At 48.3% G+C, this 21,711-nt stretch overlaps 1 protein-coding gene across 1 annotated transcript in view; it reads left to right on the plus strand.

Annotated features, from left to right (window-relative positions):
- MFHAS1 (multifunctional ROCO family signaling regulator 1) overlaps nucleotides 1-16,759 on the plus strand; it is a gene marked incomplete at both ends in the record, with an annotated part of 30,375 nt that extends 13,616 nt beyond the window's left edge. Inside the window, one exon of the mRNA XM_081999714.1 lies at nucleotides 16,629-16,759. Coding sequence (XP_081855840.1) covers nucleotides 16,629-16,759 — 131 coding nt within the window. The remainder of the gene's footprint in view (nucleotides 1-16,628) is intronic.
- Between the last annotated feature and the right edge of the window lie 4,952 nt (nucleotides 16,760-21,711).

A 21,711-nucleotide genomic window follows, 5' to 3' on the forward strand; every position in this document is an offset into this window, starting at 1 on the left:
GAGAGGCACAGACTTTCCCTGTTGATAAGTCTGTGTTGCTGCAAGGAGAGGAAGAGACAGACAGAGGGTTTTGTGTGTGTTTCCTCTCCTGGTCTGCATGGTGCTTCTTACCCCCTTGCTGTGTGCGGCTGCATTTTACAGGCAGAACTGCTGGATGGGGTCGAATGTGCTTGGTGGCAGGTTTCCAAACCAGGGAGTCGGCAGCAAGCACCAGGCCTACTTCCACGTGTTGCGTAACCAGAGGAGTTTTCAGCTCCCTGTGCGTTTATCTAAATCTTCCTTTTGAACAGGCTCTTTCTTTGGGTGAGATTTTGATGCTCTTATTTCAGATAATGATGCACACATGGGATACAGAAAATTCTTGTGTCCGAATGACCCTGGTTTATCAAAGCGGCTAAATTTAGGAAATGTATCAAAAAAGAGCTTCCCCTTCCTGTGATCTGACATAATAGTCCTTGCTTGCTCTTATTTTTATGATGGAACAGCTTAAATCTGTTTTGCTTGGGCGCTAAACGATGGCTACAGTGCGAAAGACGATGTTTGTTTCTGTGAAGTAAGGCGGCCGTGCGGCAGCTGCAGGGCTCTGAGGGCAGTCTGCTCCCGCTGAGCTGGTGCCAGCGCTGCGTCGGGCCCCCGGCAGCCCTGCTCAGCACTCTCGAGCCCCGTCCGCTCGGCAGAGGGTCTCTGGGCCTCCCCACCTCGCTCTGGGGCTCAGCGCTCTGTTTAAGAAGGTAGCAGTAAGCCCTTCATTCTGATAGCAGTTTACTTTTTCAGCATCTTTGAGGTGTAATGAGTGGCAGCAGTGATGGGTTTTAACACCCCACCTCTCCATCCTCCAAATTCTAGGAGGACAGCGTTGGGAAGATGGTGTTTCACTGTTACCGAAGTAGGGAGGCAACTGCGTGTGCAGTGGGAGTTTGAGCAGGAACATGACTGCATGCCTCTGGTTTCACAGGTCTCTAATACACAGACATCCTTTCGCTATACCCTGTTACGGACCAGGACTGAGCCATCCTGGGCTTGAAAATGCACTGCTGGAATCATGCCCTGCTGGAACCTTGAGCTCTTGGTTTCAGGAATATATAATTCAAGCTTTCAAACTTTTTTCTGGTTTTGTGTTTTGTGTTTTGTTTTGTTTTTTGTTTCTTTTTTGTTGGTGGTGTTTGGTTTTTGGGTTTTTTTTAAAGCAAGCTCCTTTGTTAAAGCTGGCTCTGTGGAGCTTTGAGCTTGTATTTTAATATAGCTGACTGTTCTGCTTCAGCTGCCTTCTGATTTGTTTCCAAACATCCCATGCCTGCTTTCACATTGGGATGGGAGTGAAGGCAGACAACTGGGACACTGGGAAGAGATGCCATTGCTTGCTGGCTGCAATATCCCAGAGATCTGCTGAGCAAGAATTTCTTTCAGGTGTGTTTTTTTAAGCTTCCCCTGGACAGTTATGCAGACACATTCGGTGGGTGAAAATGGAGGTGATGTGAGCCTCGCTCTGGAACTCTGGTCATCTCCAGGTGCTTTTGCCCAGCTCTCTGATGGTGCCAGAGAGGTATATGGGGAGTGAAGCTCCTCCTTGCTAACAGGTCCAGTCAGATCTGTGTACCTGATCCTATACTGTCAGGGGTTTGGGAAAAGGATTTTTGGGCTCATGCTGGTGAAGAAGCCTGTGATCTAGGGTTGGTGACGTTTTCATGCCAACTTTAGTAAGTGAGAAGTTTGTCATTTCTCAGAGGAGCACGTGTGTGCCCAGAGGAAGCCCTACAGACTCTGAGGTGATCATTACTGGATTTTGGCAAGATATTAACTGATGCTCGTGTGGGCAAATAATTCAGCTCAGCAACTGGCTGCTGTGGTCAGCTTGGAGCCTTCCTATGATAAGGTGCTGAAATAAATGATCAACAGTTGAGGCTTGTGTGTGTCTTTGTCCAAGCAATGTATTTGTGCCTCAAAGGCTCAGCCACGGTAAAGGCTTTTTGGATGAAAGAAAAGTTTGTGAACCTTCCTTTGGGATCAGAAAAAAAAAAAAGTACCTATCTCTGTCTTCTTTTGCAACACAAAGCTACCACGAAGCTTTTGAAGCTGCCTGTTATTTTTAACTTGTTCCTTGTCCTTCTTTGAAATAATTCACATCTTTCTTCTATGACAAAAGAGAGCCTAGCACGTTATGTACATACACACATGCACGTTTTTGAGTGCCTGCAGTGAAGCTAAACACAATGTTAAGAAAACGTTGCCAAAGAAGGCAACACCATGCTCGAGTTGGTGATTCACACAGGCCTCTGATAGAAAATAAAAAGAAAAGTAAAAAATAAAAAAAACCCCCACCAAACCATTGGGCTGAAGAGGATGTGATGAGAGGAGGTGCTTGATGGGCTGGTTTGGGTGATTGGGCTGGCTCTGAATCTGTGACTTGGATTTCTGGCACAGCGCTTTGTGGGTGCTAAAAATGTGCTTCCCGTTAAAAGCCGTCAGCTGCAAGCGTGGCTGGGTGTCTTCGGCCGGGGAAGCCGAGCAGCACGGCTGTTCGCTTACTGCATGGCTGCTCCTCGCCCCTGGGTAGCAGGGTGGGTGCTGGCACCGTGGCCCTTGTAGGGAGATTGGGTGGCTTGAATGCGGTTCTTGCCCAGCCTCTAGTTCATTGCCAAAGTGGCATGGCAAGCTGTCATGTTTTATGGCAGCCCTGTGGCCGGGCTCCAGGTCAGGGGTTTGTCATTCTTACCTGCATTTCCAGAAGTATTTAAGGGTAGTATTCCCCTGAAACAGCACCTCTGGTTGAAAGCCATGTCGTGAAACGGCCTCTGCCCCGCAGCTGCTGCGTTATACAAGTTTTGTGCATGATTTGGCTTCTCTGCAATATACCGAGCGTGCCCGGCCCCATCTGAGCCTTGCAGATGAGTGTTGGGACTGGGAGCTGCCCACAAAACTGTCGTTCTGCTGGAGACGGCATTTTTGCCACTTGCTCTGTGCTGCTTTATCCCCAGTTGCATAATGCAGCATGATGCGGATAATCTGGTCATCATTACAAAAGGATTTAAAACTCCTTTTTAATCAGAAGTCATTTTTAATAAAACCTTGCTTTGCTTGGAGGACTGTTCTCTTGGCTTGTGTGTACAAGAAAAATGCAGGAGGTTGACGGGGGTGGGAGGGAACCAGATCATGGAGAAGGGACACAAACGCCTCTGTCTGGCTCCCAGGTGGCTGCTGGTGAAGTCCAGAGCTGTGGGACGCGTATCCACTAGCACCGAGCATGCAAAATCCTTATGTGTGCAAATAGGAGCAGCCAGTAGGTCTGTGCTTTCTCTGAATTTTTCCCTCACAGAGCAAACCTTTGGTGCAGGTAGAGGGAAGGAAAGGCTCTTTCTAGTCTGGTCTGGCTCATGTTCCCCCTTTAACCTCTCTGTGTCCAAAACACTGGTGGTCCTCCAGGGCCTCCTGCCCCTCCGAAAAAACTGTGATCCTGGATGAAGCACAGCAGAGGTGGGGATGCTCTTTGCTTCTCCTGTAACGGCCTTTTGTGTGAGTTTGTGTGTGATTGACCTTATTTCTTTGGTTGTTGCTCTGCTGTTGTATTGTGGCAGTGCATTGTCTAAAATAACGCATGATCTCCAAGTAGCGCTGAAACATGCCATCTTCTCCTCCTGTATGGCAGCGTTTTGCCCACTTTTCTGGCAGAAGCCATCTCTTGAGCTGCCCTGTCTGCTTCACCTCCCCTCAGAGCAAGTCTGGCTGGGGCCTGATTTCCAGTGCTGAACCATGTTTGAGAGCGAGCATCCTGCCGGTTCCTGTTTTTCCAGTCCCAATGGTCCTCACTCTTGGGGGTCTCTTGATCATATGCTTAAGATCTTCCCGAGTCTCTCCTCTTTGACCAGTACAAGTAAATGCCTTGGAAGTTTTAAGATAATTTCTTCCCAAGTCAGATCCCTCTGAGGGGATCAGTGCAGGGAACATCCAGAGGAGAGCCAGCCAGCTTGCAGTTCAGGTGGGATTGGTGAAACATCTGAAGGAGAGGGGACCAGGGCTGTGTTACAATGATGCTGGGGAGTAAGTACCTCAGAGTTATCCACCTGGTGGAAAGCTGCCTGGAGAAAACCTGGAAGTGCTACAGGTTTGCAGCACAAATAGTTAGGGGGCCAGGAAGGAGCTCAGCTCTGTCCCGGAGTCCCATGGTGGAGCAGGCAGCTCCTGGGAAGGTGGGAGGGGGTAGAGGAGATGGTGAAGGACTGTAATGTTCTCCTGGCAATGCTGCTGCCTCCCTGTGAGGCTGATGAGTTCTTTACAGCCCCCGGGGCTCCTTCCTGTTTCAGTAGCAAACATGACTGCCATAGAAGCGGTTTTTAAACAGAAAAGACGGATGCTGCAGTTTATTTTTGGGCACTGAGAATCCCAGACCAGATGGCATTTAGCAGGCAATGAACTCTGCAGGAGTTAAGTAGCAAAGCTATTGTTTCTGAACTCACATGACTTATCATTTTGGTAGGCGTTCCAGTGGCAGAATAAAAAGTAACAAGAATTGGTTTCAGCAGAGGTAGTAAAACAATCCATAATGTGAAGTCCATAAATAAGCACTTTCCCATGGGGAAAAGGTGTTTGTAAGCAAAAGCTAGTTGTTGCCTTGATTTACAGCTGTTAGTTGTCACCTGTTCGGTTATTAGGGAATGAGAGGGTCCAGAGACGAATGGTTAAATGATTGGAAATGCTGAGGAATCACTGAAAAAAAAAAAAAAGAAAGAAAAGATATAACAGATTAGTTCTCATCCCCTCTGGAAAAGGGGACAAGTAGAAAAAGATTTTGTAAAGGTCTTAACAGTAAAAGGACAGACAGAACTTTGTTCTTGACCATTGAGCAGTGCAAACCAGCAGCTCAGATTTCAAAGACAGCAATTTTGGTAATAACAAAAATACTTTAAACCAAACAGATGGAGAAGATTTGAAATGAAAATCAGTTCTCTGCCTCTGTTGGCTTGGGCTCTGAGCTCTGTGGAGTCCTGCTTGGGCACTGCCATGTGCACCAGCAATGCTTTTATAGAAGGCACCAGCCTTACCCCTGAGACCAAGAGGAGAGTTGGCCACTGGTCTCAGCACTCTGCTCCTCTGATTTCAGCCGTATAGCTTCACCCAAGTCTACATCACGTGGTCTCACAAGGAAGAAACTTTTGACCTAAGGATGTACTCATGAAACTTCAGTTTAAAGGGAAAAAACATAGGCAGAGAAGCAAGTTAGATCTGATGCCCTTGTAATTAAGGAAACTTCTGTGATCCTGCAGGTTCACTCAGCTAAAGCCATACCTGTCGTCAGCATGTAGTGTGTTGTTAGTTATTAACTAGCAGGAAGTGGGTAGCTTTGTAGGAGAAGCACCAAGGAGGCATTTTGCTGCAATTAAGCACGAGCCCACGATAAATTCTCTGATGTACGTGCATAGATCAAATTTCACAGTGAAGTGGCTTCAACAGAAAGTCATGTTATGAGATTAAAACAGGGATGAATTCAATTTGGTTCAATTAACAGGTAAAACACTTACTTGATTTAACGTTTGAGCCTGAGTGGGACAGTGTTTAGACTTTGCTCCTTAGACCAGTTGATGATGAAGGGTAAAAAAAATAAAAATTGTTCCTTTGCATAAGTGGGCTCTGTGGTTGTCGTGCTGAACAGGGAGGCTTTTAGAGCGACCAAAATAGCTTTACAGAGGAGTATTACACATGCATCTCACCTTAAATGATCTGGAAGAGAATACTTACCATGCAGGTTTGAGAATATAGCGCTCTCCAACTCCGTTTGCTGAACACACTGAAGCCTTGGAACACCCCTAAAGCAACAGCAACTCATAGAGCCAAGTTACTTTTACCCAGGAAGGAGTTTATTTAATCTCAGGGAAAACTGTTGAGCAGCACATGTACACGCATGTCTTGCATGTGTGTTTTGGTTGGTTCTTTTTCTTGGCTGGCAAAAGGCAGGTAAATTAAAAAAAAAAAAGGGGGGGGGGTGTTGTTGTGTCAGAATGCAACTGCAGGTCTTTTGCTCCCCAGCTGGACTTCGCTGAATGCTTGTTCCAGAAGAGGGGCTGCATAGCCAGGATCCTACCTTCAGCTGTGGCGTGTGTGGACATCTTGTGGGGAAGGAGCAAGCCAACTGGGGAAAAAAACTTGTCCCCTTTGCTTATCTTCAGCACAGGGATATGTCTCTTTAGTAATTCTTAAAGACACTTTGCCAGTTACTGGTCTGGTCTCTTTGTGAATCCTCATGAGCTTCTTGAATCTACAGTGTGTTGCAGCAGGGAGTTCTGCAGCCTGTGTCGGGTGCTGGACTGCTTCCTTTGATTTTTTTCCAGTGCACTTCATAGTACCTGCATGGAGCCTTCTTAGTTCTTGTATCGGAGCAGGCAGAAAACTGATCAGCCAGTTCTGGGTGCAATGCCGTAGCCAAACTATTGTGAAGAAAAATGTCTTGCAGGCTTGCCTAATTCTCTAAATATAGCAGAGGGGCAGGCTGAGACTTGGCCCTGCCTCATCAGTTGCATAAGGCTGGAAGTCCATGGGACTGAGTCTTTTAAGCCCCCCTCCAGGAGTTGAATTTTCACGTGGCCAGCTATTAATGTGTTGTGACCCAAACACAGAGAGCCAGAGCTAGCAGGATGGTGACCAGTTCTGATAGCTCCCTGCAGACGCAGTAGGACCTGCAGCATGCTAATCGTTTAGATGAAAGAAGACTCATGATCTCCTCTGTGATGGGGGTGTAATAGCTTTGGAATTACTGTTTGGAAAGGTGGGCTCATGGCTGGTGGGAATTGTTGCTGTTTGGACTGCCTGTAGCTGATGGTGTCTAGTGTTGGGGTAGATGCTCTGCATGCAGTCATGCCTTGCTCTTAACTGGGTGAGAGCAGACAGGTCGGGGCTGGCTGCAGCTTTCTCTCCACCTGGTGCCTTGCCTTGGCAGAATGAGAAAGTGCTCATGGCAGATAGAGCTGAAGGGGTGGAATTAAAAATAACCAAAAGGTAGATTCTGGTCTTGGTTACTCAGTGACAGGCCTGTTTCTATTCTGGGATGAGGATAGTTCGCACAGAGCTCATTACACCATGACGCTCCCTTAGAATGCCTTGACAGTCAATTTCTTTACAGCTAATAAGGTCCTAAAATGTTAATGAAGCAAATCAATTTTTCATGGCTTTGTATTGCAGTCATCTAAAAGTGCTGTGTTGCAGCCTGCCAATTCAAGGAGCTTTTTAGATATCAGAAGGGCGGCAAAATATTCAGCAATTTGGAAGATACTTTGCTTTCTATTTCAACTTTTCCCCAGTGCCCCCTCTTATCTTCCTGAGGCTTTATGTTGTGCTGTTTGCTTGTCCTCTGTGGTCACTTCCTTTCTCCAGTGTATGTTCTGGTCACTCATGGGCAGAGGCGGCTTGCTCCCACCTTCCCCATTGCACAGGGAGAAAGGGGATGGGGTGCCCAACAGAACAGATAGAGATGAAGGTGGACAAAGGGGGCTACTCGTGCTGAAACACTATTTGAAATAGATTGAGTTTGACAGGACAGAGTGGAGAAATGGCACCGTGTTCATCCCACCCCCATCCTTTTGGAGGGGGATGGTGCTGTCAAAAGCCATAAACTTCTTTCCTCATGGCAAGTCTCTTGCTGAGATGACAGCATTACCTGGCATAAATGCTCTCTGTGCTTAATATTTCATGAGCTGCGGAAAGAGGAGAGAAATGTTGCATGCATTGTGTAGCCACACTGATGGTACATCACCTACCTGCACTGGCTTCAGAATTAGGTAGATGTCAACCCTCCTTTATTTATCCAAGCTGCTTGTTTCATACTGTCAGAAGGAGACAGAAGGGCTCAAACCTTCATGACTGCTCCTGAAGTTATTTTGATGCTTTGCTACTGCTCTCTCCATCGATGCCATCCAGAGGGACCTGGGCAAGCTCAAGAAGTGGGCCTGTGTGAACCTCATGTGGTTCAACAAGGCCAAGTGAAGGGTCCTGCAACCTGGGTCAGGGCAACCCCTGGTATCAGTACAGACTGGGGGGATGAAGGGATTGAGAGCAGCCCTGCCAAGAAGGACTTGGGAGGACTGGTGCATGAAAAGCTGGACATGAGCTGGCAATGTGCACTCGCAGCCCACAAGGCCAACTGTATCCTGGGCTGCATCAAAAGCAGTGTGGCCAGCAGGTCAAGAGGTGCTTCTGCTCCTCTACTCCACTCTGGTGAGACCCCGCCTGGAGTCCTGTGTCCAGCCCTGGAGCCCTCAGCACAGGAAAGACATGGATGGACCTGTTGGAGAGGGTCCAGAGGAGGGCCACAAAAATGACCAGAGGGATGGAACACCTTTCCTGTGAGAACAGGCTGAGAGGGTTGGGGTTGTTCAGCCTGGAGGAGAGAAGGCTCGGGGGAGACCTTATTGCAGCCTCCCAGTACTTAAAAGGGGCTTATAAGAGAGATGGGGACAGACTTTTTAGCAGGGCCTGTTGCAATAGGACAAGGGGTAATGGTTTTAAACTAAAAGAGGGCAGATTGTGACTAGATATAAGTAAGAAATTTTTCACAATGAGGGTGGTGAGACACTGGCACAGGTTGCCCAGAGACGTGCCGACCCTGGAAACATTCCAGGTCAGGTTGGATGGGGCTCTGAGCAACCTGATCTAGTTGAAGATGTCCCTGCTCATTGCAGAGGGGTTGAACTAGATGGCCTTTAGAGGTTCCTTCCAACCCAAAGATTCTGTGATTCTGGTTTGTGAATATGGAGATAGGAAGTACTGCATTGTGTGGTTTGAGGAATGTGTGGGGTTTTTTGTTTTGCTTTTAACTGAATTCCAGTTCTAACTATAATTAACTTCTGTGTGCCTGAGAATAAGATAATTAACTAATGTTTTGGGACAAACATAGTTTTCCACGTTCTATACTTGGAAACTTTATACTGATGCACTCGTAAGGGATGATCTCAACTCATGTTGGGGAAATTAGTGGATGAGATATAAATCAGCATTTTGAATAATTACCTTCCTGCAACTGCTGAGTCAAGCACTCAGAATGCTTTCCACTCAAGTTCTCCACCCAGAGGTACACTCAGTCCAGTGCCAAAGGCTTCCTCAGAGCTTTTGCAACCGTTGAGGTGTGTCAGTGTCCTCTTCTGCAGTGACAACGAGGGCTTAAGAGCTAGCTGACCCTGTCATGATTTGGGGAGGAGGAGGGTATTTAACATCCTTAAGCCTTCAGGTCTCTAGCTGGTGTTTGTGTGACCTCTCCCCTTCCCTGAGTGGCTAAAATTAGAGGTAGCAATTGTCAGGTAACAGCATCTGTCTCCCTGTGTCTCCTGGGCAGGCCTTGCAGAGCTCCTTACCCTTTGGCACAGGCCTGGCTTCCTGCTAGGGTGATTAGTCTGGTAGCTTCTTGGGTAGGAGGTAAAGTGCAGGGTGATCTCAGCTGCTTCTACAGCAGGTCTGGGGTTCACGGCTTGAGGAGCTGTGGGCTCTAGGTCCTGAAGCTTGACCTAGACCTGTCAGCTCCAAGCTGAAAAGCACTCCTGCCTGTTTCCAAAGATCCACCACAGAGGTTGTTTCATGTTTCTGTCATCTGCCATGAATTAAGAGCCTTGGGAAAACTTTTTCCTGTGCAGACAGCTGGGGGAAATACTCAAGGTGAGCCATATACATGTCCGCAGTGAGGCCTAGAGATGACGTGCTGGCTCAAGAGGCAGCTGTTGCTGTGAAGGTAAGAGCTGGAAAGCTGTTTGGTGCCTGGGTCAGCTGAGGCTGCCCCTCTGGCAGTCATGATGTTCTGCAGTGGAGTTGAGCACCCACAGGAGACTACTCTGTGTTCAAGGAAGGTGTCACTGCTGACATTTTTGGTCTTGAACCCTTCAAATGAGAAATGGCAAATTGCCATCAGTTCCTTTTGCATGTTTTGGAAAGCTCTAACCATCTTTCGTGCTCTCCACATCCTTTTCTCCATGTTCTCAGCTTCTGGTCCATCATTTCTGCAGCTTGGTCCTTTGCCTTGTGACTGGCCACCTTTCTCACTCTGCATTTCCAGAGCAAGCTCTGCTTTTTGTTTTAAAGCCTTCACTTTCTTTTTTGACTATATTGAACCTCAGGCTGGTTTGTTCCTGAGCATGTGCTGTACCTGATGAGTGGCTCTGCTCACCAGCCTGCTGTCGTGACTGGTGCTTACCAATAGAGTTTTCTTCTCTGTTGCTTTTTTCCCCAGTGGTCTCTCCCACTGGGGCGCTTCACTGGCTGGCATTTTTGTTTGCTAGTTTTAAGCTCCTTTAACTGGGACTGCAATATGAGGCTCATGAAGCTTTTTGTTCATAATGTGGATTTCACCCTGCTCTGCTCCCTTTTGTGATGTCTCTGCTTTCATCTTCCCTATTTTTGTTGTGTTTGCAGCCAGGAGAATAGCCTCCAGTGAGAAGAAAATGAAGTCCTAACTTGGAGGTCCCTATCTAATCCCCTGCTCCAAGCAGGCCAGGTAGATAAGGTTGCTCAGGACTCCAGAAATAAATCAAGGACAGTGCAGGGTTCTAACTTTCTGGGGAATATTTTCGTGCGTGACATCCAGGCGGTGCTGCAAGGAGCATGTTAAAAATTCATACCAATACAGAGCAGTATTTTCTGTGCGCAGTGCTCGAGAATAAGCTTATGTGTCATGCACAGCAGCATTTGCAGGAAGCAACTCATTCATTTCATCCAAGCAGAGAGTGGTGAAGACAAGATTTAAACAGCGTGGAGTAGAAGCAGGCTTGGTGTGAGACACCATCTCCTTCCCCTTCCTTCTGCCAAGACTCTTGGCAGATTCTCATCTGCTGTAGAGCTGGCTGTGAAGTCTCGGTGTGTGAGGGCATTGCCTGTGCTTACGGCAGAGGGGGAAATCTGTGCACATGGCTATTCAACTCATTCTGCCTCTGTGACAGGTTTGATCTAATTCTGTAAGTGCTCCAGCTGATGAACCTCAAAACAACAGCCAGGCAGAGAAGCTGTAGCTACTCTAACCCTCATCTCTGCAGTTGTATTGATGAAAGTAAGTAGGATTGCATGTGAAGCAGAAGGGTGTCCTGGGGCTCTCTTGTGAGCCCTGCTTTCTGACTGCTGTTGGAAACCGATCATGGGACACATGCTTTTGGTATGCAGGCAGTGTTGAAGTGTTTTAGTCTCTACTTTTTGAAGACATGACTGCTGAGTGCTGTATAGAGAGATGTCACAAGCATGCATTAGTCAAAGGAGGCTTGACAGAAAAGCAGTTGAGGGGGAGATGTAAAGTCTATCTCCTGCCAATCCCACTTGCAGTGATTGGTGTCTGAAGGCCTTCAGCAAGGAGGAAGAGTGAGAAGAGATTTGGGTAGGAGAGAAAATGAGCAGTGGAACTTCAAAAAACAGTGGGTATGTGATTGGTGCAGCTCTGGGGCATAGGGTGGAGTGAATGGGACAGTGCTGAGGCAGGGCAGGATCTAGGAACATCTTGGTTTTGGCTGTCTCATGCCCCTGTCATGAAGCATGGGCAATGTATCTTCAAGATCCCAAGCAGACTGGAGAAGCAGCACCACAGAGCCAGGGCTAGGGTCCTAGTCATCTGCTGCTTGCTGGTTGTCCTGGTGGAGCCCAGTTCCTGACAGCAGTAATAGAAGCATGAAAATGAGAAACACCATCAGGCTGATACTGTGCAAATGTGTTCTCCTGGGAGCTCTGAGAGAAAGGAGGTGTCATGGCAGGCCAGAGCAGAGTTTTTCACCCCTGTGCCCTTGCTGCAGATTGTTGACACGTGAACAGGGAACCTTGTGCCACTTAGCACAGCCATGGCAGTGGGAACTGTATGAAGGCAAAGGGTCCGGGATTTTGCTCCCTGCGTGCAAAACCCTTCTCTCTGTTAGACAGACAAGTAGGCTTACAGCTGGGCTTGTCTGGCTGCCAGCATGGAGTAACTGAAGACTCCTGCAAGTACTCGCTTTTCTTGCTGTCAGCCTCCCTCCTAACTCTCTGATTCGTCATGGGTATCTGGCATTTCACGGATATTTCCTAAAGGCCAGTGAAGTGTGCTTTGCAGCATGCATGGGTCTGATCACTGGCATGGGCTCCAAGGGAGGCATTCCTCCCTAAATCACAGTAAATCAAGGACAGAAGGAAAAATGTGCTTAACTCTGTACTTGACCAAAAATTGTACACCTATGATTTTCCATGTTCCTGGGCATATATGGCAGTAGAAGTGTCTTCCTCATGCACTGAGTGGCGATACACAGTTGAGCTCTGTCTGGCACATGCAATTATCCTTGTGGGCTGCAGGCGTTGGTCTGGCCCAGGAGCCCAGCGTTAAGTGGCTCAAAGTTGGCCGTGTCTGTTCTGGGATAAAACAGTGGCAGAAAAGAACATCTTGCTGACACAAAAATACCTGCTTCGAGTGAGCTGGCTAATGCTGAGGGGAAACAGGCCCTTCTTGTAGAGCTTTGGGCATGGCTGAAGGTTTCTTCCTACCGCTGCCTGTGACTGCCCACGTGTAGCAGGTTTCTTTTAAATGCTATGGGCAGCATGATATGCTCAGCCCATCTGACTGCGGGAGTTTACAAACCAGCTTATGCTGCAGCCAAAACTGACCATTGTAGTTTCATGACAGGGTCTCAGTTTGTGTCTTGCTGTACAGCACGTTTTACCCAGTTGTAGAGTCCTGTTTCTGTGCCGAAACACCAGGAGGGGTGGCTGTGGGACAGATGCAACTCCTCTGCACCATTTGTGCCATTGTAAATGGAGAGGCAGCAAAGGAGCATCTTCTAAACCATCTGCTGTCTGTTTGCAGGTGCTTCTAACCAGGTTTGGTGGGTACCTCTAGTCACCTGAGCTGGGACTTCGATGCATCTAAAAATCAGGCCTTGGTCTGCAAGCACTCAGCATTAAAGTGCCTTTTGAAAGGCACATACGGCTCATGCTCCTAAATCAGCTGAATAATGTTAGTGATGCAGATTTGTCTCCTGGAAGATAGGGTTGTTCTTCAACAACTCAACTGTGAGAGTCTTTAGCCTTAAGACAAAGTAGTTGGAGTTTTGGTTAAAACCATAGTGGCTTCTGTGGAAGTTAACATTAAAACCAAGGCCATGATGAGACAAGGATAAGCTTTGTGGTTTGTGTGTGTGCTATTGTGGAGCAACCTTTCAGAGGGGGCAGGCAGAACTGAGGTTTCCAGTAAAATTTGTGACATGCTCATGTAGGAATGTGCAATCAAAATACAGACTGGCTAGCCTGTACATAGGGGCAGAACAAGTGCTGCAGACACAGGCTGCTCCAGCTACATTTAAACATAAGTTAAACCAAGCGACTACCACCGCATGACACGCACTTAGCTTTTTCTTTTGTGTCAGAGCAATGCTTCGTTTGATCTCCTCTTTCCTACTCTGCCACAGCCCTGAAGACTTTTATTTCTGATCTCCTGCAGTTTGAATAATTTCTGAATAGAAACCTGAGGTTTTGGAAACCTCTAGGAGATTCTGGGCCTGGAGAGCTGCATCCAAGCAGTGCCTCAGTGCTAGTTGTTACAGCTCTGAAGATTGCATATTGCAGTGGGGTTTGCACTGACTTTTATTTAGCAGTGATGTGAAGCATGATTTAGATAGTTATGCCTGTTTTAGTACTGTGATGAATTTACGCAGCAAAGATGAGCAATTTGCAAAGACAAGGGGACGAGAACGCTACAGTGGGAGGGCAGTGGGACATCCCTTAGCTGGGAGGGGTGGGAATAGGAAGCATGCCCACTCGGTACGTGATGTATCTCATGGAGTAACTGTGAGAAAAGTCTTTCTTCTGGGGAGCAGCATGTATGTCAGCAGGAAATGGGAGTGGGGCTGGAGAAGATGTGGATGGGCCTGTGGACAGAGTGAGGTGAGCTTTATGCCAAACACAACCTGGAGGGGAAGGTAAAGCTGAAGGTAAAGCTATACAGAAAAGGAGAGTTGACTGAAGAGCTGTGGGAAGGGGTTTGCCTGCAAATCAGGCATCCATTTTACCCTGCAGCAATCTCCTCTGCTTGAGAAATCTCCATCTGAGGATTCCTGAAGTGGGGAGATGGAAATGGGAATGAAGGTTCAAGCAGACAGACCAGTCTTATTGCACTCCCTCTGGCTTAAGACCTAATGGATATTAGCCCTGTCTTTAAAGTGCATAATGGTGCACTGATTCTATGACTCATCTTTCAGAGCCGGCGTTTTCAGTACTGTTAGCAATACTGCAGTTTGGAAGTCAACCTGGGGTTGGAACCCTGGGAATTGCTGGGACACGGAGCTCTGTGGCGTACGTGCTTGATGGGATGCAATGCTGCCTTTGGTGTGTGACAGCTCACGTAATAGAGGACGCAGCCTTGCAGATTTAACTTTGAACTGCAAATACCATCACGATTCTTCTGTTTTAGGAGACATGTTTATGTGGCTGAAAAGCTGCTCTGCCACTTCAGGTTTGAGTGTGGGTGTGAGACAAGGGTAGATATTCAAACCAAATGTGAATTCAGATTGCAGACCATGGGGGCAAACTGGAATTACTGGCCCCAGGGGTGGGGTATCTCTGAAGAGGAACTGTGTGTGCGTGTTCTCTGCCAACACTGCTTTCATGGTACCAAATGATGTGTTCTTGCTTTGGAAAAAACAGGGGCTTTTAGATCGACTTTTTCATGAAAGTGAGAAGAGTCTGAGGAGGAGAGGAGGGAAGCGGCATGTGGGGGCCTTCAGGCATGGTGGGGCTGACTGTGATGCCATTACTGCACAGGCTGGGCAGTACTTTTTCGAAGTGTGATTTCTTTTCTGGTTTTCCTGGGTTGCCTGGCAATTGCAGCTAGACATGGGGAGACATTTTTCTGATGTTCTTTGTTTAACAGCAGATGAATCTATTGCAAACCTATTTCAAAATAGTGAAGTCCAAGGACCATCCGTCTTGAGTGTTTTAGTGGAAGTGGGGACAGCTCACAGGGGCTGCTTGATTGATGGGTATAGAGAGTTTTGTGTGAACCTGGGACTGCAGCCTGCTTACAGCTGGCCTGACTCTCTAAAGGAGGTCGCTGATCTAGCTGGCACAAGCCAGTTGTGGCCTGGTGACTCTGCTTCAGGTAGGGCTCTGGCATCAGTGCAGGCATGCTCAGCAGAAGAATTGAGCCCTTGTTGGGTATGGATGCTGCCACCCCATACTGCCTTTGAGAGCAGACCCTACCTGCCAGACTGGTATCAAAATGTCCCTCTGGTGCTATTGAGTGTCTAAGCTGTGGCTGGACTATGCCGAGGAAATAGCATGTTGATGGCTGGGGAATCTGCCCTGCTGGGGCTAGTCATGTGTGGAGTGGAGCCAGGAGGAAACTTGAATAAGCTGTTGGGGAAGCATTCCTCAGAGCTGGGCACATCTCAGCACCTGGCTTTCCCCTCTCACTGTGCTGGCCTGTGTCTTGCCCTGGACTACATGCTGCAAGGGTGCCAGCGTCGGGGAGCTGCCAACTTGGCACTTGGACAGCGGAGCTGACACAACTCATTTAGGAGAGGGGTACATGTGGTGTGAGAGCCCCTCACTGCCACTGTCTCAGAGCAGAGCTGGTATTACCTCCATTAGGGAAGAGTTGGTGGCTGGGAGCTGGGATCTGCATGGTCAGCAGAGTATAGTGTGTCCCAGAGCCCTGACAGGATGCAGCATCAGTCCCACAGGAGCTGTGGCAAGCGCAAGCAGGGAGAGGGGTGTTAGGGAATCCTCTTGAGTATTTTTACCTGCTTCTAAATACTGTTCTGGTTCTGGCAGCTAAGAGAGGCACCCTGCAGCTGGCCAACCACCACAGAACAGTAGGGTCTCTCCAGCTCCTAGGTAGCTCCAGCTCAGAAATCGCAGTACCAGAGCAACGGCTGGACAGCTGCAATGTGCAGGGTTGCTCAGGGACAGAACAGGGGGTAACATACAGGTTCAGAAAAGGTCAAGCACACTTGTCTGTGGCTGGTTTGAAGTCCTGCCTAGAATTTCTTAGAGGAGAAATACTGAAGTGATGCAACAATCATGTCTGTGGCAGTGCTTTCAAACCATCTTCTTTCTGGTTCATACCAAAGAAGGTGGTCTTGGCAGGGTCCTTGTAGCATCCTTCTGCTTGAACTGAAAGACAGCTGCTTTTTGGGTAGCTTTGTGGGTGTGGATGGCTGTAGTATGCAGATGTGAATAATAAGGCTTGTATCTGTAGCTTTCTCTGTCAGTCTACCAGTTATCCTGCTGATGCTACAGGTCATCTTCTTCCCTTTCATGGAGTTTTAAGGTAAACTTCTGGATCCCATCTGCCCCCAAAGCCTAATTAAAATACCTACTCCTAAAATCTTCATCTCATTAGGCTCCATCTAGATGCGATGAATCCCTAAGGAGCTCTCAAGTCTGTGTGCAGTGATCCAAAGCAGAGACAGGAAAGATGGCAGATGTTATGTTTGTGTGGAGCAGCATGTCTTCAAGCTGTAATCACCAGGACATTCACCATGGTTGCATGAATGAGACCTGCTGGGTTGCAGGACCAGTAAGCCCTCTTACAGTGCTCATTTGCATCGGTCATGGACATTTACTTGGGGAGAGGGAGGGTAAGGGCATGCTGAAAGCAAAAATTGCAAAAACTGCCTTGCCGATCCTTAAATGTTTTCATTGTTTTCCCATATTCACAGGAGAACTGCTGAGTCAGCCAAGACCAGAGGGACTGACGGAGATCATCTGTCCCAAGAACGGCAGCGAGCGAGTTAATGTTGCCTTGGTTTACCCCCCCACTCCAACTGTGATCAGCCCTTGTTCCAAGTGAGACCTGAAAGCAGACCCCCATTCCCCTGTCAGTAGACACCAGAAAGCCTTCGTAAAACATGCCTTCACTAAGCATTTTTTCTGGAAGGTAGCAGGCCCACAACCTGGGGACTGTCCTAATTATCTGTGGCTATAGACAGCCTGCTCAAAGGGTAAGAGGTACAGTAAAATGGGCCAAGGTTTTCCCTGAGGTGTGTTGTGGCAGATGCAAGACATACATAGTGGGCAGGACAGATCAGGAGATACTACAGTCATGGGCAGGTTTAGGTAGGACAGGACTTCAGGAGGTCTCTGTCCACCCTCTTCTCCAAGCAGGGCCACCCTCACAGCCAGGTCAGGTTGTTTGTGACCTTTTATAGGCAAAGGTTGATGACTGTCAAGGATGGAGGTGCCACTGCAACTCTGGACTCTAGAGTTACACTGTTCTCCTGGGGCAGAACTTCTTTCCTTCTGTCCCATCAGAATCTCCCTTATTACAGGTTGGCTTTCATTGCCACGAAGATGCACTGCTGGCTTGTATTCAATGTGTTCTCCACTAGAACCCAAGCCAGATGGACCCCAGGCTGTGGTGATGCATGGGGTTGTCCCATTCTAGGTGTAGGGCTATGCACTTGTCCTTGTTGAATTTCATAGCACTGTTGTTGGCCCAGTCCTCCAGCTTGGTGAGTTCCCTCTGGACAGAAGCCCTGCCCTCCTGTGTATCAGTAGCCTACAGGTCCTTCACTCCACAGAGGAGGGATGTGCTTGAAAAAGAGAGCAGTGTTGTGGTGGGAACAAATGTGGAACAACACTCACAAAACCAGCCAGTGCCTTGACTTTTCGATGCATAGGTTTTCTTGCAGAACAGAAATGCAGCTGTGGCCTGCTTTCCTTGGGGTGGTGCAAGGGAATTTGGGAGGGAGGTTTGAGGAGCAAGCCAAGTGTCTTGCTGGTGGCTGCTGCTGTGCTGCGTGTGAATGCCTATTACTTTCTCTTCAGTATCTGAAAGTAGCTTTGGATGCTGTTCTCTCTGTTCAGTACCCTCCCACCCCAAAATATGCTCATCCTGCTGGAGAATAGCTTCGGTGATGGGTGGCTGTTGAGCTGTGTGTGAAGGTGAAGTGCCCACCAGGGTCAGGAAACAAGGTAGCTGCCCTGGTACTGAGACACAGGTCACCACTGTCTATTCATTTGGCCCTCCTGTGTGTACACTTGGCACAGCACATTTCTAACCCGAGGTTGCAATTTTTGTTGTACTGTGCTGTCAGGCTATGCATGTCCACATGTCCTCCTGTCCTCCAGCCTGCCTTCCACAATGTTTGACATCTGTGTCCCAGTTTCACAGTCACTCTGCTGACAGGAAACTTGTCTTCTCAAAAAGACCCGTGTTACTTTTAAAGACCTCACCCTGCCTATTTAGAAGCCTAGAGAAAATTGTGTGTCTTAGCTTATTGATCACAAGCACTATGAACCCTGCTGCTTGTGCTACCTTACTTTTTCTTTATCCTTTCCTCTTCTAGATAAATCATCAGTGCTGGTGCCAAAGGTTTTCCACCGGGCAGAACACGGCTGATGCTCTGCAGTGTTCCCATCTCTCCAATTGTGGAGTTGCATGCTGACGGGGATCGATGGGACTTTGGACTTTGAAATGCTGTGGGGTGGGGGCAGCTCCCAGGTGGAGGCCTCGTGGATGGAGTGGACGCAGTCACCTGGAGGTCGGGGATGACAACGAAGCATGAAGCAAAACGATTGCTGCAGATGGCAGGGCCACTGGCCAGAGGGGAAGCACTGGGGATAGGATTCTGTGGACCCATTGATTGCGTGTTGAAAACCCATTTGGATCTCATGATGAATGTAAAAATGTTCTTGGTACCATTTAATTCAGACCTGCTTGGAGGAAAGTCTCTTGAAATGAGCTATAGCGGGATTCCCTGGATTTGTTCCTGGACAAGTGAGTTTTGTGGCAGTTGGCCAAGGCTTTGTTGGGGAGAGGGTTGATGCTGTGAAGCCTTTAAAATTGCTCCACTGCAAAACAGTTGGCTGTGTCCCACACAGCAGTCTTGGGTGGTGGCCGGCAGAACAGGAAGAGAAGCAGGCTGTGAAATGTTTCCTGCCTTGTGTATTCACATACACTGTGCCCTGAAGCAGTAAGGATGTGTTGTAACGACACAAGGATGGAAGAAGGGCAGTCATGTGCCCCCAGGACCTGCCATTTCTTCCTTATCACTAGCCCTCAACAGCTCATGGTCTGCCACGTCTGGATGCTCTGGAGTTGCGACTGCGGTACTCTCCATGCATTGTGGCCACTAGAGGAGCAGAAACCTAGATCTGGGTCCTCCTCCTAGCAAAGCCACCCAGGCATCTTTTGTGTGGCGATCTAGTGAAGCAGTGTGTGGCTGTGTTGTGCAAACTGGCCCTGATCCCCTTGGCTGGCCCTGGCAGCCATGCTTTGTGGGCAGCCATGCTCCCCTGGGCCAGATGTGGGAAAGGATGGGCTGAACACTGGCAGCACAGTGCTGGTTTCTCTCCTGACTAGGTGGTTTTGAGGGCTTCTAAGATGTTGCTGTCAGTTTCTGCCCTACAGATGAGCTCTGATAACTGGACTGTATGAGTCCTGTTCCATGCAAATACTTGATTTAGTGTAAATCAAATGGGAGGCAGGCATTTCCAGAGCCAGGATCCCTTCATCAGAGGCTCGTGGAGGTCTGAGAGATGAGGGACTTAAAATGCTTGTATTAACATACAGCTCTTAACACTTGGGGCTGTGATGGCAGGCATGGGGCAGAGGCCCCCCCAGACCTGGGATGGGTGATACTGGTCAGCAGGCTGGCCAGGCCTTCAACCAGTGCAAGACAGTGACATGCATCCTGCTGGGACCTGCTGCTGCTGCACAGGTGACGTTCCCCTGGTTTCTGGTCCTTCAAATACCAGCCTTGTGCATAGGGCTGCAAATATCGCCTTTGGCAGGAACTTAACACTGGGAAATGCAGGGCAGAATCCACTCTAGCAGGAGACTGTAGGGGCCAGGTGGAAGAAATCAAGTGGTTGTGCCTCACTTCAGGGGGGGAAAGCTGCCAAATAAAAGCTGGCAGCTCTGTCAGCTTCACATCTCTTCAGGGTATCATTCCAGCTGGGGAGGGAGCTTGGGCTCAGATTTCATGTGTTGACCTGCCACCTCTGGCAATGGGCATTTGAACTTTTCTTATGACAGTGGGAAGCGTTAATTGTGTTTCTGTATTGCTGTAGATAAATTGGGGACTAGAAATTGCCTGTTGTGGCTGGAGGAAATGAAATGGTGGTAAGATCTTTGAATGTTGTCGAGAACAGTGCTAGGAAACTCCCTTGTCCCAAGTCTTGCTGCCCATGAGACAGGAAGGGCCCTGGTGTAGTCAGAGCATTCCCTACTGTTGCCTCCTGTGCTGGGCAGCCTTCTCCTCTCTTTGCTGCTACTCACCTCTCTCTTTCCATTCTCCATAGGAAGAAACTAGTGATTTGCTGCTGTGACGTTGTGTGGAAACCACATTGTAAAGAAACTACAAACTGGAATCCTTTTCCAGCCGGAGGCCTGTTTCCCTGTGCGCCCATCTGGTCTGGGATGCGTGAGCATTGAAGGAGCGAGAGGACAGAGCAGACATCTTACAGTCTGCTCCTTGGGACCGCAGCCCTCCTGCTGGGGCATGCTACCTCAGCGGGAGCACGGCATTACCTGGCCTTTGCAGGCACTCAGTCTGCTGTGTGCACTAAAGGTGTAATGCTGGGAGTGTGGCACTATGGAGATCAGTCTAGTTGGGTCTATTTAATACGAAATGGTGATTGCTCATCCGCCCACTGTTTAGTAACTGGTGTAACTGTATTTTCATCTGTATTTTTTTAATATGCAAAAGCCATTTAATTTTCTGTGCAGTTCAAAAGTGTCTCCCCTTTGCAACTGCCAGGTGGGAGAACTGTGCAGGAGAACCAAGCCAAGTGTCTGGTAGTTCTTTTTATTTCACTGTTGCTCTCTTTTAAGGATGCATCCTAGAGTCCTCTGCACACAGTGCCCCTTTACTGAGCTCCTGCCTGTTATACCCCATGTAACATCCCTGAGCCCCAGGGATGAGGGCCCCATGCTTTTGAAGGATCTGTCATTTTTCATGCGTCAAGCCATAAGGAAAGAGGGCTTGAAGGCAGTGCCCTAAGTGCAGAGATACGTGAGTTCAAAGTATTATATTCCTGTTCTTGTCCCTGCTTGGAGAGTTACTGAACTGTTAGGAATGATTAAGGCCTCTGCGGAGCACCCCGCAGCTTTTACTGAAAGTGTTTGAAGAGGGCAGAAAGGACTGGGGCATCAATTATCTCCCTGTGGAATTGACAGTGACTTAAACCCCTTTGGAACAGGAGGAGAATCTCCTGGTACTAGATGCCTACTTCACTCGAGAGGACTGTGCTGGTTTTGCTTATTGGTTTGCAGAGCCCTTGCTTGTTGACCAGTTGATTTCCTGCTGAAACTGGTGCAGACAAGCATGGAAGTAGAGCTGGCAAGTTGCTTTGCACTGCAGGACTTTTCAGCACCTGAAACATGTCCTGGAGTACCTTATGTTATGCTCTGAAGCAAAACCTGGGATTCAAACCTGCATCCGTCCAAGTGAAACTCCCAGAATAGCAGCTTTGTCTTCTGCTGGGTCTGTGTAACGTGAGAAATTGCATGTCCCTAAGCAGCACATAAATCTGTTGAGGTAGAGTGAGAAGGAGCCTGAAGGGTGATGCTGCACATCTAGTTCATCTTAGGGCTTACAAGGATAGTTGGAGGCCTCTGGCAACTGCAGAGGGTCCTGGGTGGTAGGACACCTCTGCTTGAACTGTGCTAAAGGCACAAAGGTCAGAGAAGTGAGATTGTTTCCAACCTGCCACAAGGCCAGAATGCATTTGACTAGTCGTCTTTTGTGGCAATGCTGTTCTTTCTGCATGCTGTCTCTGCTCTGAGCTTGGAGGATT

This window comes from Phaethon aethereus, assembly GCF_964289735.1.
Source record: "Phaethon aethereus genome assembly, chromosome: 4".
NCBI lineage: Eukaryota > Metazoa > Chordata > Aves > Phaethontiformes > Phaethontidae > Phaethon > Phaethon aethereus.